The sequence below is a fragment of the Marmota flaviventris genome, chromosome 20 (assembly GCF_047511675.1).
Source record: "Marmota flaviventris isolate mMarFla1 chromosome 20, mMarFla1.hap1, whole genome shotgun sequence".
In the NCBI taxonomy this organism is placed as follows: Eukaryota; Metazoa; Chordata; class Mammalia; order Rodentia; family Sciuridae; genus Marmota; species Marmota flaviventris.
In genome coordinates this window covers 17,165,774-17,177,746 of record NC_092517.1, presented here as the reverse complement: position 1 = coordinate 17,177,746, position 11,973 = coordinate 17,165,774, and the positions used below count along the sequence as shown (strand labels likewise).

The 11,973-nt window shown below is 63.5% G+C and overlaps 1 protein-coding gene across 1 annotated transcript in view; it reads left to right on the top strand.

Moving 5' to 3' along the window:
* The first annotated feature begins 9,593 nt into the window (after positions 1-9,593).
* Positions 9,594-11,973, top strand: part of Plxnd1 (plexin D1) — a 36,048-nt gene continuing 33,668 nt past the window's right edge. The window contains exon 1 of the mRNA XM_034636008.2: positions 9,594-11,080. Coding sequence (XP_034491899.2) covers positions 9,725-11,080 — 1,356 coding nt within the window. The 5' untranslated portion in view covers positions 9,594-9,724. The remainder of the gene's footprint in view (positions 11,081-11,973) is intronic.

Genomic DNA, 11,973 nt, shown 5'->3' with positions numbered 1-11,973 from the left:
GAGGATCACAAGTTCAAGGCCAGCTTCTGCCATTTAGGGAGACAGTGTCTCAAAACAAAAAAAGAAAAACTAAAAAAGACTGGGATGCAGCTCAGTGTTAGAGTGACTGTAGGTTCCATCCCTAGTACCCCAAAATATATTTAATTTAAAAATTTAAAAGGCAAGTGTCCAGAGAACCACCCCCCAGCCCCATGACTGAGCAGGCGCCAATCTTCCTGTGCTCCCAGGAGGGAGGCCCCTGCGCTGAGTCCCCAAGCCAACAGTGAGGGCGCTGAGTCTTGAGCTGCATCCTGCTGGCCTGACACCCCGCCTCCCTCCCCATCAAGGAGCCTCCGGAAGAATCCCGGGAAGTCAGGTGCAGAGGCCTGCAGAGGCCCCACAGGGCTCCCCGAGATTCTGATGGCAGGAAGGGCCTGGTGTCTGCCCTCAGCAGATCTTTCTGGGGCACCTACTATGTGCCAGGCCCTGTCTCCAGACAGCCGGGAGCCCACGGGAGCAGGAGCAGGTGGTGACCTCCGTAGGGCCCCCAGGACTGTGGGAAGGACAGGCCACAGGGGCAGGCTGGCACTGGGGAGACCATGGACTTGGCTCGGGGTAGCGAGGGAGCAGGGAGCCAGCCGTGGGGTTCTAGAAGGATCCATCAGAGGAGAGAGGAGGCTGGGAGAAGGTTCTAGAAGGATCCATCAGAGGAGAGAGGAGGCGGGGAGAAGGTTCTAGAAGGATCCATCAGAGGAAAGAGGAGGCTGAGGGACGGGGACTACTCCTGAGCCCCTGTCTGAGGAGGTGACAGCTGCTCTTTAGCCATCATTCCTTCTTCAGTAGGCACCTACTATATGCCTTGGGCCTCCTGGGGGGGGGAAGGCGAGGCTCAGAGCAGGCCCTGGGCTGCTGACTCGGGCCTTCTGCTCCCCCCCCCCCCCCCGCCCTTCCTCCTTTTTCCGGAGGGACAAGCCTGACCCCCACTTGGACAAACAGCTTAGGCTATTTCCGCCTCGCCTGCGCGGAGCCCGGCCCCGGCCTGAACAAACACTTCAGACCTGCGCTTCCGGCCTGGGCTCTGGGAAAAGCCCAACCAGGGTCTGCTGAGGTCACCCTGCAGGGAAGTGGGAAGAAGAGGACACCCAGGGCCCTGGCCCGGGGGTGGGCAGGCCTGTCCTGGTCCACACCGGGGCCTGCCACCAAGAGTGGGGATTCTGGGGGGGGGGGGGTTGAGGAAAAAAATTACTTGGGGTCCAGTAGAGGCCCTTTGGGGACCTCTAGGCTAGGAGGGTCCAGACTCTATCTGCCCTTTATAACCACTGAGCCCCATCCCCAGCCCTTTTTTTTTTTTTTTTTTTTTACATTTTAGAGACAGGGTCTCCCTAAGTGGCTAAGGCTGGCCTCCACAAATTGCGATCCTCCTGCCTCAGCCTCCCCAGTTGCTGGGATTCACGGGGCATGTGCAAGGCCCCATTCTTGGTTGCACCTGGATATTCTAATCATCGCCCCTGCCACAGCCTAGGCCTGGGCCCTAATGGCCTGTGGCAGGTCCCTCCAAGTCTCTTTCCTGGATACTGATGTGTCAAATCCAAAGCTGGGACCACCCGAGCACGGATGAGGGTCAGGAACTGCACCCAGGACGGAGCCCTGCACCAAGGCAGGACCGGGAGCTGGAAGGTTCCATATGGTGCAGAGCCCGCTGGACGCCCTCCCAGCTGGGGTGTGATGTTGTTTTTGTTTTTGGGGCGAAGCCGGCAGGCGAGACAATGGGATGGATTTTTTTCCCTCCTTGTAAGCAGTTTCTCATCTGGACCGAGGGCCGCTTCCCACCTCGGCTTCCTTCCGGCCTCTGGAGGAGCCGCTGAGGGGGAGGCCGTGGGCGGGAGGGAAGGAGCCAGGGCACCGCGACCTGGGAAAACCGATGGGCGGGGCCTCCAGGGCTGAAAACTCCTGGCTGTGTGACCTTAGGCAGTGAGTGTGCCTCTCTGATCCTGTTTTTCTTCTTCGCAAAATGAGACTGATCACAGCACTCGGTAGAACGAACAGGAGCAGCCACAGCACAAGCCGAGGGCTGGCCTGGCTCAGCAGAGGCAGGAGCTGGGGTGGGTGCCCAGGCAGTGGCCCACCCTGGTTGGGAGCCTCCAGGACCCCAGGAGGCTGGGAGCAGAGCCCCTGCCCATAAATCCCCTCCCACCAGCTCCACCACGGTGCTAAAAATAGCTCACCCCCCACTTCTCGCAGCCGATTCCCAGATTCCCAACCGGGTAGGGCAGATGGCCCTGCAAAAGGAAGTGAATTATGGGCAGAGGGGACTCCAAGCCGCCGTAAATCCTGCTCTGGCTGAAGCATTTAAGAGGCTCCTAAGAGCCACCTCACTTCACCTCTCCGGCCCTCCCCGGCCACAGCAGGCCTGGCCTTACGTGGGAACCAGAGGTCCAAAGGGTCAAGCTCGGGCCTGGGCTTCCCAGGTCCAATTCAATGCACACCTATAATCCCAGCTGCTCAGGAGGCTGAGGCAGGAGGATCGAGAGTTCGAGGCCAGCCTCAGCCACTTAGACCCTGTCTCAAAATATATTTTTCCAAAGGGCTCCTCTGAGCCTGCCTGTCCCCCTCACCTGCAAATGGAGCTGAGAGTCTGTTCCTCTAGGGCTTTAGGGAGGCCACCAGTGGGGGGCTGGGCCAAGGCAGACTCAGTGTCCCCTCATTAATCCTCTAGGACCCCCTGAACCCCCATCGGCCAAGCTCTCAGCTGCCCCTTGGCCTCCGATCCCTTTTGGAAGTCCACATCTCCAGCCCGCGGCTTCATGTATTAATTTATTTTTCTGTTTTTGGTAGCAGGGGTTGAACCCAGAGGCGCTCAACCACTGAGCCCCATCTCCAGCCCGTTTTTAGATTTTATTTAGAGGCAGGGTCTCCCTGAGTGGCTGAGGCTGGCCTCCAACTTTCAATCCTCCTGCCTCAGCCTCCCGAACTGCTGGGATGACAGGCGTGCGTCCTGGAGCCCCAGAGCCCACCATTGACCTTAGTGTGACCCTGCAGAGAAGAGATGGACCTCGAGCCAGAAGCCTGGGCCCTGGACACCAGCCCCACACCCTGGCGGTCACCTCCAGGCCTCCCTTTGGTGCTGTATAAAATGGGGCCAGGGAGACTCTGCTCACGTGAGGAGCCATTGTGATAAGCGCAGTTGCAGCCCGTGGAGGGGCCCAGGATGGTGTCCCCACCTCCTGACAAGCCCCAGGTGCAGAGGACAATGGCCAGGCGGCCCATCTGCGCTGACCTCAGCAGCTTCCGTGCCCCCCCCCAGCTGCCGGTGGCCCAGGAGGGTCCCCCCATCCCCTTCCTCTCCTTCCTGCCGCCCTGGGTGGTGGCTGGGCCCTTCCTGTTTCCGGGACCTGGAAATAGCTCTCCTGGATGGACGGCTGGACAGACGGCCGGCCTCCACCTCCGTCCCCTGGGAGGGGCTGTGGTCACTCACAGTTGCCACCAACAGCCGGTGACAGAGCCCGGCCTGTGCCATTGACTCCTGTGACCTGGACAAGCAACTGCCCGAGCCTCAGCTCTCCTGTCTGTAAAGTGGGGATCCTAGAAAGGGCCTCCCGGTCGGCGGCTGGGGTCCACCTGGACCCTCGGCAGGCTCTCCACGGGGCCCGCCCTCTGCAAGCTCCTAATCATCAGCTGCTCTTATGCCACCAGGTCTTTCCACCTGTGGGTGACGGCCTTCTGCCGTGTGCCCAGGGAAGCCCGGGGGTGACACGGCTCCCGTCAACCAGAGGAGCAGCTTCTGCCCATTATGCAGATGGACACATGGATGCTCCCGGCAGAAGGGTGCGCCCAAGTCCCCACAGGGAGGAGATGGCAGCGCTGGGTTCGAACCCAGATCCCTCTGGCCCCGCAGCCTCCCGTGTTCTGCACTGCGACATGGGGGACGTGGACATAGCCCTAAAGGGCCCCGATCTCCCTGCTGGCTGGCGCGGGAGCCTGGATGGTGGGGGTCAGGTGGCCCTGGGAGGGCACAGGGGACCTAGGGAGAAGGTGGGCGGGGAGCCCAGGGCTGTGCTGGCCCTGACCGCAGGCCTGGGGACTTGTGGGCCTTTTCCACTCAGGTCCTCAGTAAGGACGGGGAAGTCTCGGGGGAAGTCCAGGCCGAGGGGGTGGCTCATCCCGAGACAGTGCTCTTGAGTAAGGAGGACGGTGTCACTCAAAAGTCCCTGAAGTACCACTTCCAGGTTCCCCAGTGGAAGGGACCCTTAGCCAGGGAAATCCAGGCCACGCTGCCCAGGGGCCCAAGCCGGACCAGCCAAGGTTACAGCTGGACCTCCCAAGGCCAGAGGCTGGACCATCCAGGAGCTGAGGTAGGACACCTGAGGTCAGAGGCTGGACTATCTAAGGTCAGAGGCTAGACCATCCAGGGTTCCAGGCTAGACCATCCAAGGCCAGTGAAGCCCAAGACCGGAAGATCCCCATCTGGAGCCTCCACGTTTCTCCACCTGCCCAAGTTCTCCGCATTGTGCAGACGTCAGCTCAAGAGTCCCTGAGGACCATGGGTTCAAAGTCCAGCAGTGAGAAACTTCTAGAATGACCCCGTCCCACCCCGCATGGTCCTTTGTGGTGATGTAATGATTGGAGTCATTTAAGACAGGGCCTGGGCCTCTATGGGACCACTCTGCTATCCCCAGTCCCTGGCGCACAGTAGGTGCTCAGCTAAGGCTGCACAAGTGGGGGAGGGGGAGGAGGGAGGAAGAGCTGTGCTTGGCGCTCGGCCCTCCACCGTGGCTTAGCTTGGGTGCGGAGGCCGGGGGAGAAGCAGGACCCTCTGGACTGGGTTCCGAGGGATGCATAGGAGTTCACCAAGGAAACCAGGGAGGATGGAAGAACAACTGAAGGGTCCCCTTTATTTTGGTACTGGGGACTAAACCTAAGGGTGCCCCACCACTAAGCTGCATCCCCAGCCATTTTTATTGTTTATTTAGAGACAGGGTCTCCCTAAGCTGCTTAGGAGGAACTCTTGCCGAGTGGCCGAGGCTGGCCTCCAACTTGCCATCCTCCTGCCTCAGCCTCCCAAGCCACTAGGATTACGGACATGCGCCACCAGGCCGGGCTGTCATTCTTTCTCATCTGCAGGGAGCACAGGGCTGCGGAGGTCCCTGGAGGTCCTCGGGTCTTGGGGAGCCATCAAGGACAGCCCCAGCCCCAACTCATGGTGCACCACTCCCAGGAAGCAGCCCATTCGACAGAAAAGGAAACTGAGGCCCAGAGGGGCGTGTCCCTAGGTGTCCACTCAGCATGGGCTGGAACAGACCTGGCCAGACAGGCAGGGTTTGAGCCAGGCCTGCCTCAGTTTACCCATCCATCCAGTGGGGTTCTCAGGACAGATCTTGGAGCGCCACCCACAGGACCCGGGTGCCATCAGCTCTGGACCTTCCTGCCTCCCTGTGGTTCCCCGGGGACACAGGCAGGGCCTCCTGTCCACCCAGGGAGCGCCGCCTCCCGGCCTGGGAATGTGGGTGGGGGCCCCCGGGGCGGCGGCGGCGGGCACAGAGGCCCCAGTGTGGACAGCGGGGTCCCCTGACAGGCGCAGACCCATGAGTGGCCGTCGGAGAATGCCCTCCATTATCCGCCTCACAGAGCACAAAGGGGCCACGCGGGGGCTCGGCAGGCCAGGCGCCCGCGGTCCCCGCCCCTGACCACAGAGGGCACCGCTCACAGCAGGAATGAGGCCCCGCCACCTCACCCCCAGGGACACAGGGGACTCAGGGGGCTGGGCTCCTCGCCCTCCCTCCCAGCCAGCCTGGAAAGCCCCGTCCCAGCGGGTGGCATCCGGAGCAGACAGGGAAGGGGACACTCCAGAACCCAGGGGCGGAGCCAAGGACACCCCAAGGGGACAACAGCAGCCAAGATTGTGTATGATCCCATCAGTGTGACAGGCACTGTGGCTGCAGGGTCACCCCAGCCCTCATGGCTCACCCTGGGGAGTGACGTTGGCAGTGACCACAGACCCAATGTGGAGGAGCAAGGGGAGGCAGGGAAGTGGGCAGAGGTCACCTAATTGCTGTGTGACTTCAGGCAGGCTGGTAGGCCTCTCTGAGCCTTTAGGAGAAGGGAGGAAGTCAAGGCGCAGGCTCACGTGGGTTGACGTGTGTCAAAGCCCTTGCTGGCGCCCTGCACAGATGGCCACATCCTTAACAGCAACCGCTGGGTGCGTTGACATGTTCCCACCATTGTCACCGGTGACATGAACCACAGTCCCGTCTCCCGGATATGGAAACTGAGGCTCACGGAGAGGCAGCGTCACCCAGCTCAGACCCAGAACAGGGCCTGGAATTCAGGCGTCTCCACTCCAAGGCAAGGGGCAGGAGGGGGCGAAGTGGTGAAGAGCTGTGCCGCTGCAGGCAAGTGGTAGTGTGTCTCTGATCCTGTTTCTCCATCTGTAAAATGGGTCTCATAAAAACCCGTCTCTCAGGGTTGCTTCTAGGAGGGAACGATTTGGGTAAGGCCCCCCCAGAAGCCACAATGACGGCTCCTAGCTCCGTCCAGGCCCCCTGGCTGGGGGCACCAAGCCGCCCTGGAGCATTCTGTTTCTAGAACCTTCCTGTGGACAAGTGTCAGGAGCATTTCCTGCAGAGAAAACAATCTCAGAGGCCGAGCCCAAGGGAGGCCAGGGCAGGAGCCCCTCCTTGGCCCAGCGCTGGCCTCCGCTGTTATTCTTTCCGATTCAAGAAGAAAAACACTTCCTCCCTGTCCCCCCCCCCCAGCTGGGCCCTGAGCAGCCAGAGGCCAGGACAGACAGCAGGTTGGAGGGGACCGTGCACAGAGGCCCGGCCCCTGGCCTTGGACGCTGCAGCCCGGGACATGCCCTTCTGTGGGCCACCGCGTCCCCGTGTTCCAAAGCACTGGATGTTTCCGCACATTCCTAAATTGGGGACACTTTCCGACCCCCCGGGAGTCTGTCTTTAAATGAACTCACTTTCCAAAGACGTCTACACTCGCTGCAAATCCCAGCATCAGAAAGCTGATGGCCCTCGCCCTGAGCTGCAGACCTTCTTTCCATTAAAAAGGAACAGTGACAAATGTGAGCGAGTCATTAAAGGCTGTGTTAGCTCCAGACTGAGACCTTCCCTTGATCTGATCGGCAGTTAGAGTCTCAGGGGGACCGGCCTCAGCTCATCATGTGCCAGGGCGGGTGAACCCGGGTTGGCTAATTCAGGGCTCATTAGCGCTGGGTCTCCCAGAACCCCTGGCTCGAGTCCCATCTGTCTCCCTGTGGTCTCTCCTGGGAGGACACCCCGTGGCCAGGAGATGTGGCTGTGATCCTTCCTTCAATTCTACTCTGTCCAGCCAGGGAGGCTGGGAGGCTGCCACCCTGATCCATCCTGACCTGAAGGAGGTCCCAGCTAAAGGGCGGAGCATAGAATCTTCACCTTGGTAATTCCTCATCTGCTCAATGAATGAGTCCAGTGACATCCGTATTGTCACTTGGCTGTGAGGATGGATGAGATAGTGTGGGGGTTAGTCCTTAGGGGCTTGGGTTCAAGACAGAAGTTGGGACCCTGGACTTCAATGGCAATCCTCTGGCCTCTCTCTACTCTTGAGCTCTAACATGGGTCCTGGGGGCCATTACTCAAGGGGAAAGAAACTGGCACTTGTCCCAAACCTGGGCTTCCTGTTAATACTTCAAGACTCGCAGCTTTCCCAGGGTGTGTTATTATGACTGTCTTTGTTTTACAGTTGAGGAAACGGGAGGCTCAGAGATGGCAAGTTCTTTGCCAAAGGCCACACAGCACTTCCTACCTTCAGTTCATGCAATACTCAAGCTCCGGTAGTCTAACCAAGCCCCAGATATTCCCAACCTGGAGTGGCTCCTGAGTCCCAGCCTCCAATTGAGCGGGGAGTTTGGTGTCCAAAGCGCCTGGAGCCTTCCACGGTGTGCCAGGCTGAGCTGAGACGCCACAGAGCATTATTCTGCAAGCTCGGTGGGGGGAGCTGCAGGATGCGGCATGAGGAGCAGGAAGCAGGGAGGGGCCAGAGAGGGAGAGAGGCGTGGGGGATAGGGAGGGAGAGAGAGAGAGAGAGAGAGAGAGAGAGAGAGAGAGAGAGACCAGGAAGGGGAGGGAAAGAGACGAGAGGGAGGGAGGGGGGATAGAGATCGAGAAGAGAGACAGGGACAGAGGTAGAGGGGTGGACGGTGCAAGTGGGGGGTGCAGGGAGGGCCGAGAGGGCTGGGGGGAGGCCACCAAGGCAGACACCCCCCCCCCCCCCGCCAGGCTTCTCAGTGGCTCCCACAAGTGGCAGGAAGTGACCCTCCCCCCAGGGACATGGTGGCTATCGACCCAGCCTTTACTGCTGACCCCAGGGACACATAGGAAACCCCCCACTTTTCTTCCTACCTGACTGCCAGGGCCACCCCCAGAGCCAGGGCCACCAGGCACCCTGTGGCAGCTGGGGGTCTGATGGGAGATTCGAGAGTTCAGGGCTGGTGGCCTTGGGCCTTTGGACACATAGATCTGTCCCTGATGAGCTTGCAGCTGGGGCTGGCCCTTGGCTCCTGGGGCCTCTGTTTCCTAACCACAGGTTGGAAATGCCAGTCCCAGCGCCAGAGGGTGCCCACGCCGGTGAAGCACGGGCCACACGGTGCCTGGCAAGGGACAGCCCTGGGCGAGAGCACCCACCGTGAGCCACAGGCCGAGGATGGCCCTCTAGGGGCTGGGATCTCGGGATCTCAGCACTTGCCTCTGACCCCAAGGGCCACCTGGAGGTCAAAGGAGAGGGTTCCAGGGCCAGCTGGTGTGTGGCTGGTGGCCCTCCGAGTCTGGGAGGACTTAGATCCTTCTAGAGTCCTGGACGTCAGAAAGGGCCCAGGAGACCCTCCCAGGGTCCCTGTGTCCCAGGACCAGCGCCCGCCCAGCCCCCTCCTGCCCCAGCAGAAATGCTCCCTCTCTGGGTCTGTTTGACCCACTGTCCCTCTGTCCCTGTTGCTCACAAGTCCCTTCTGCAGGGCTGGGGTTGGGGCGGGGAATCACTGGACCCAGGGGTGGCTGTCCCCGCTCCAGCTGTGGCCTTCAGGGTGCTGGGCCAGGACAGTGCCCGGGGGACCGAGGGGACCGGGGTAGAGAGGGCGTGAGATGGGGGTGGGTTAAGTGGGGCTGTGACCAGGGAGCCCGGAGGGGTGGGGCTGGCGGGGACCGGGGAGCGGGGCGGGAACTGAGAGGAGGCGACACTCCGCCCGCGGGGAGTCCGGGGTGGGGGACGGAGACGCGCGCTCGGAGCGAGAAGTGGGGGCAGAGACCCAGACAGGGAGGGCGAGAAGCGCCGGCGACACGGGCCGGGAGGGAGGAGCGCGAGGGGCCGGCGACCCGGGCGAGGCGCGACGCCGAGGTCCCGGAGGTCGCGGGCGGCGCGACCCTCCGACAGCCGGGGGCAGGGCAGGGCGGGGCGGGGCGGGGCGGGGCGGGGCGGCCGCGCCGACGGGGGCGTGGCGAGCGCGGGACGGGGCGTGGCGAGCGCTGGGGCGGGGCGTGGGCGGGGCGAGCGCAGGGCGGGGCGTGGGCGTGGCCGGCGCGGGCCCGCCCCCGGGCTGTGCTGCGCTGCTGAGCCGGGCCGGGGCGCCGGGGCCGGGGGCGGCTGGCGCGGGCAGGAAGCGCCTCGCGGCCCGGGCCCGCCCCCCGCCTCCTGCCGCCTCCGGGCTCCCGGCTCCCGGCCGCGCCGCGCCCCATGCACTCGCCGCGCCGCGCAGCCCGCGCACGCCTGGATGGCTCGTCGCGCCGCGGGCGGCGCACCCCTTAGCGCCCGGGCTGCCGCGGCCAGCCCCCTGCCGCCGCGCCCGCCACTCGGCGTCCCGCGGCGCCCGGTCCCCCAGAGGTGCCCGCCGTCCCTGCCGCCGCCGCCGCTGCCGCTGCTGCTGCTGCTCCTGGGGGCGGCGCGGGTCGGCGCCCTGGAGATCCAGCGCCGGTTCCCGTCGCCCACGCCCACCAACAACTTCGCCCTGGACGGCGCGGCGGGCACCGTGTACCTGGCGGCCGTGAACCGCCTGTACCAGCTGTCGGGGGCCAACCTGAGCCTGGAGGCCGAGGCGGCCGTGGGCCCGGTGGCCGACAGCCCGCTGTGTCACGCCCCGCAGCTCCCGCAGGCCTCGTGCGAGCACCCGCGGCGCCTGACCGACAACTACAACAAGATCCTGCAGCTGGACCCGGGCCAGGGCCTGGTGGTCGTGTGCGGCTCCATCTACCAGGGCTTCTGCCAGCTGCGGCGCCGGGGCAACATCTCGGCGGTGGCCGTGCCCTTCCCGCCCGCCGCGCCGCCCGCCGAGCCGGTCACCGTGTTCCCCAGCATGCTCAACGTGGCGGCCAACCACCCCAACGCGTCCACCGTGGGGCTGGTGCTGCCGCCGGCCGCGGGCGCGGGGGGCAGCCGCCTGCTGGTGGGCGCCACGTACACGGGCTACGGCAGCGCCTACTTCCCGCGCAACCGCAGCCTGGAGGACCACCGCTTCGAGAACACGCCCGAGATCGCCATCCGCTCCCTGGACGCGCGCGGCGACCTGGCCAAGCTCTTCACCTTCGACCTCAACCCGTCCGACGACAACATCCTCAAGATCAAGCAGGGCGCCAAGGAGCAGCACAAGCTGGGCTTCGTGCGCGCCTTCCTGCACCCGGCCGAGCCGCCGCGGGCCGCGCCGTCCTACGCGTACCTGGCGCTCAACAGCGAGGCGCGCGCGGGCGACAAGGAGAGCCAGGCGCGGAGCCTGCTGGCGCGCATCTGCCTGCCCCGCGGCGCCGGGGGCGACGCCAAGAAGCTCACCGAGTCCTACATCCAGTTGGGCTTGCAGTGCGCGGGCGGCGCGGGTCGCGGCGACCTCTACAGTCGCCTGGTGTCCGTGTTCCCCGCGCGCGACTTGCTCTTCGCCGTCTTCGAGCGGCCCCAGGGGACCCCCGCGGCCCGAGCGGCTCCGGCGGCGCTCTGCGCCTTCCGCTTCGCCGACGTGCAAGCCGCCATCCGCGCCGCTCGCACCGCGTGCTTCGTGGAGCCCGCGCCCGACGTGGTGGCCGTGCTGGACAGCGTGGTGCAGGGCACCGGGCCCTCCTGCGAGAGCAAACGCAACATCCAGGTACGCCCGGGGGCGGGGGAGCCGGCCGGGGAGCCTCTCTGCAGGGGGAGCCTGCGAACGGGGAGCGCGCAGCGGGTCGCAGATGGGACCTTGCCGAGGCCCAGATGTGCGTGTGCGGGGATCCAGGTGTGCACTCTGGGCCGGGAGCCGGGGCTGCACGGGGAGATCCAGGTGTGCACCGAGGGGCGACTGCGGATGACCTTAACGGCCCCCCCCCCCATGGGCAGCCCGCAGGGACTGCATTGAGTGCTGGGTCACAGGTGCGGGACCTCTCTGTACCTGCACTGGGAGGGGCCCAGGTGGCCACGGATACGCAGGCGCTCGCTGCAAAGAGCCAAAGGTGCCCGCACAGCCCCGTGGTGCCGGGTTGGAGGGCAGGGTCCTAGGTGCATGTCTGAGCAGAGGTGCGTGCTGACATGGCCCTGGGAGCCTTTACCATTGAGCCTTGGCAGACGTGGGCACCAGGTGTGTGCCACCAACAAGGGGCCTGCAGGATTCAGGACAAGACGGGCTGTGGGACGTGTGTGGCAGAGGATGCTGGTATTTGGGGAACCCATCAGTTCTCTGGGGAAGCTGCATGTTTGGCCAACAGGTCTGCTCCTGAGACTACTTTTTAATTCACTCATTCAAGAAATGTTTAATGAACACCTAGTATGGACCAGGCATGGCAGATCAGAACACCTAGCGTGGACCAGGCATGGCAGACCAGGGTAAACAGTGCCACTCCGGGAGGAGCTCCTAAGCCCATCGCGTGTCATGCTGTCTTTGTTTTCACAACGATCCTCTAGTCTCATTCCCATTTTACAGATGAAAAAAAAAAAAAAAAACAGGCACAGGGAGGTTCAGTAACTTGCTCAAGAACACACAGCTGGGAACTGGCAGAGGTGGGATTT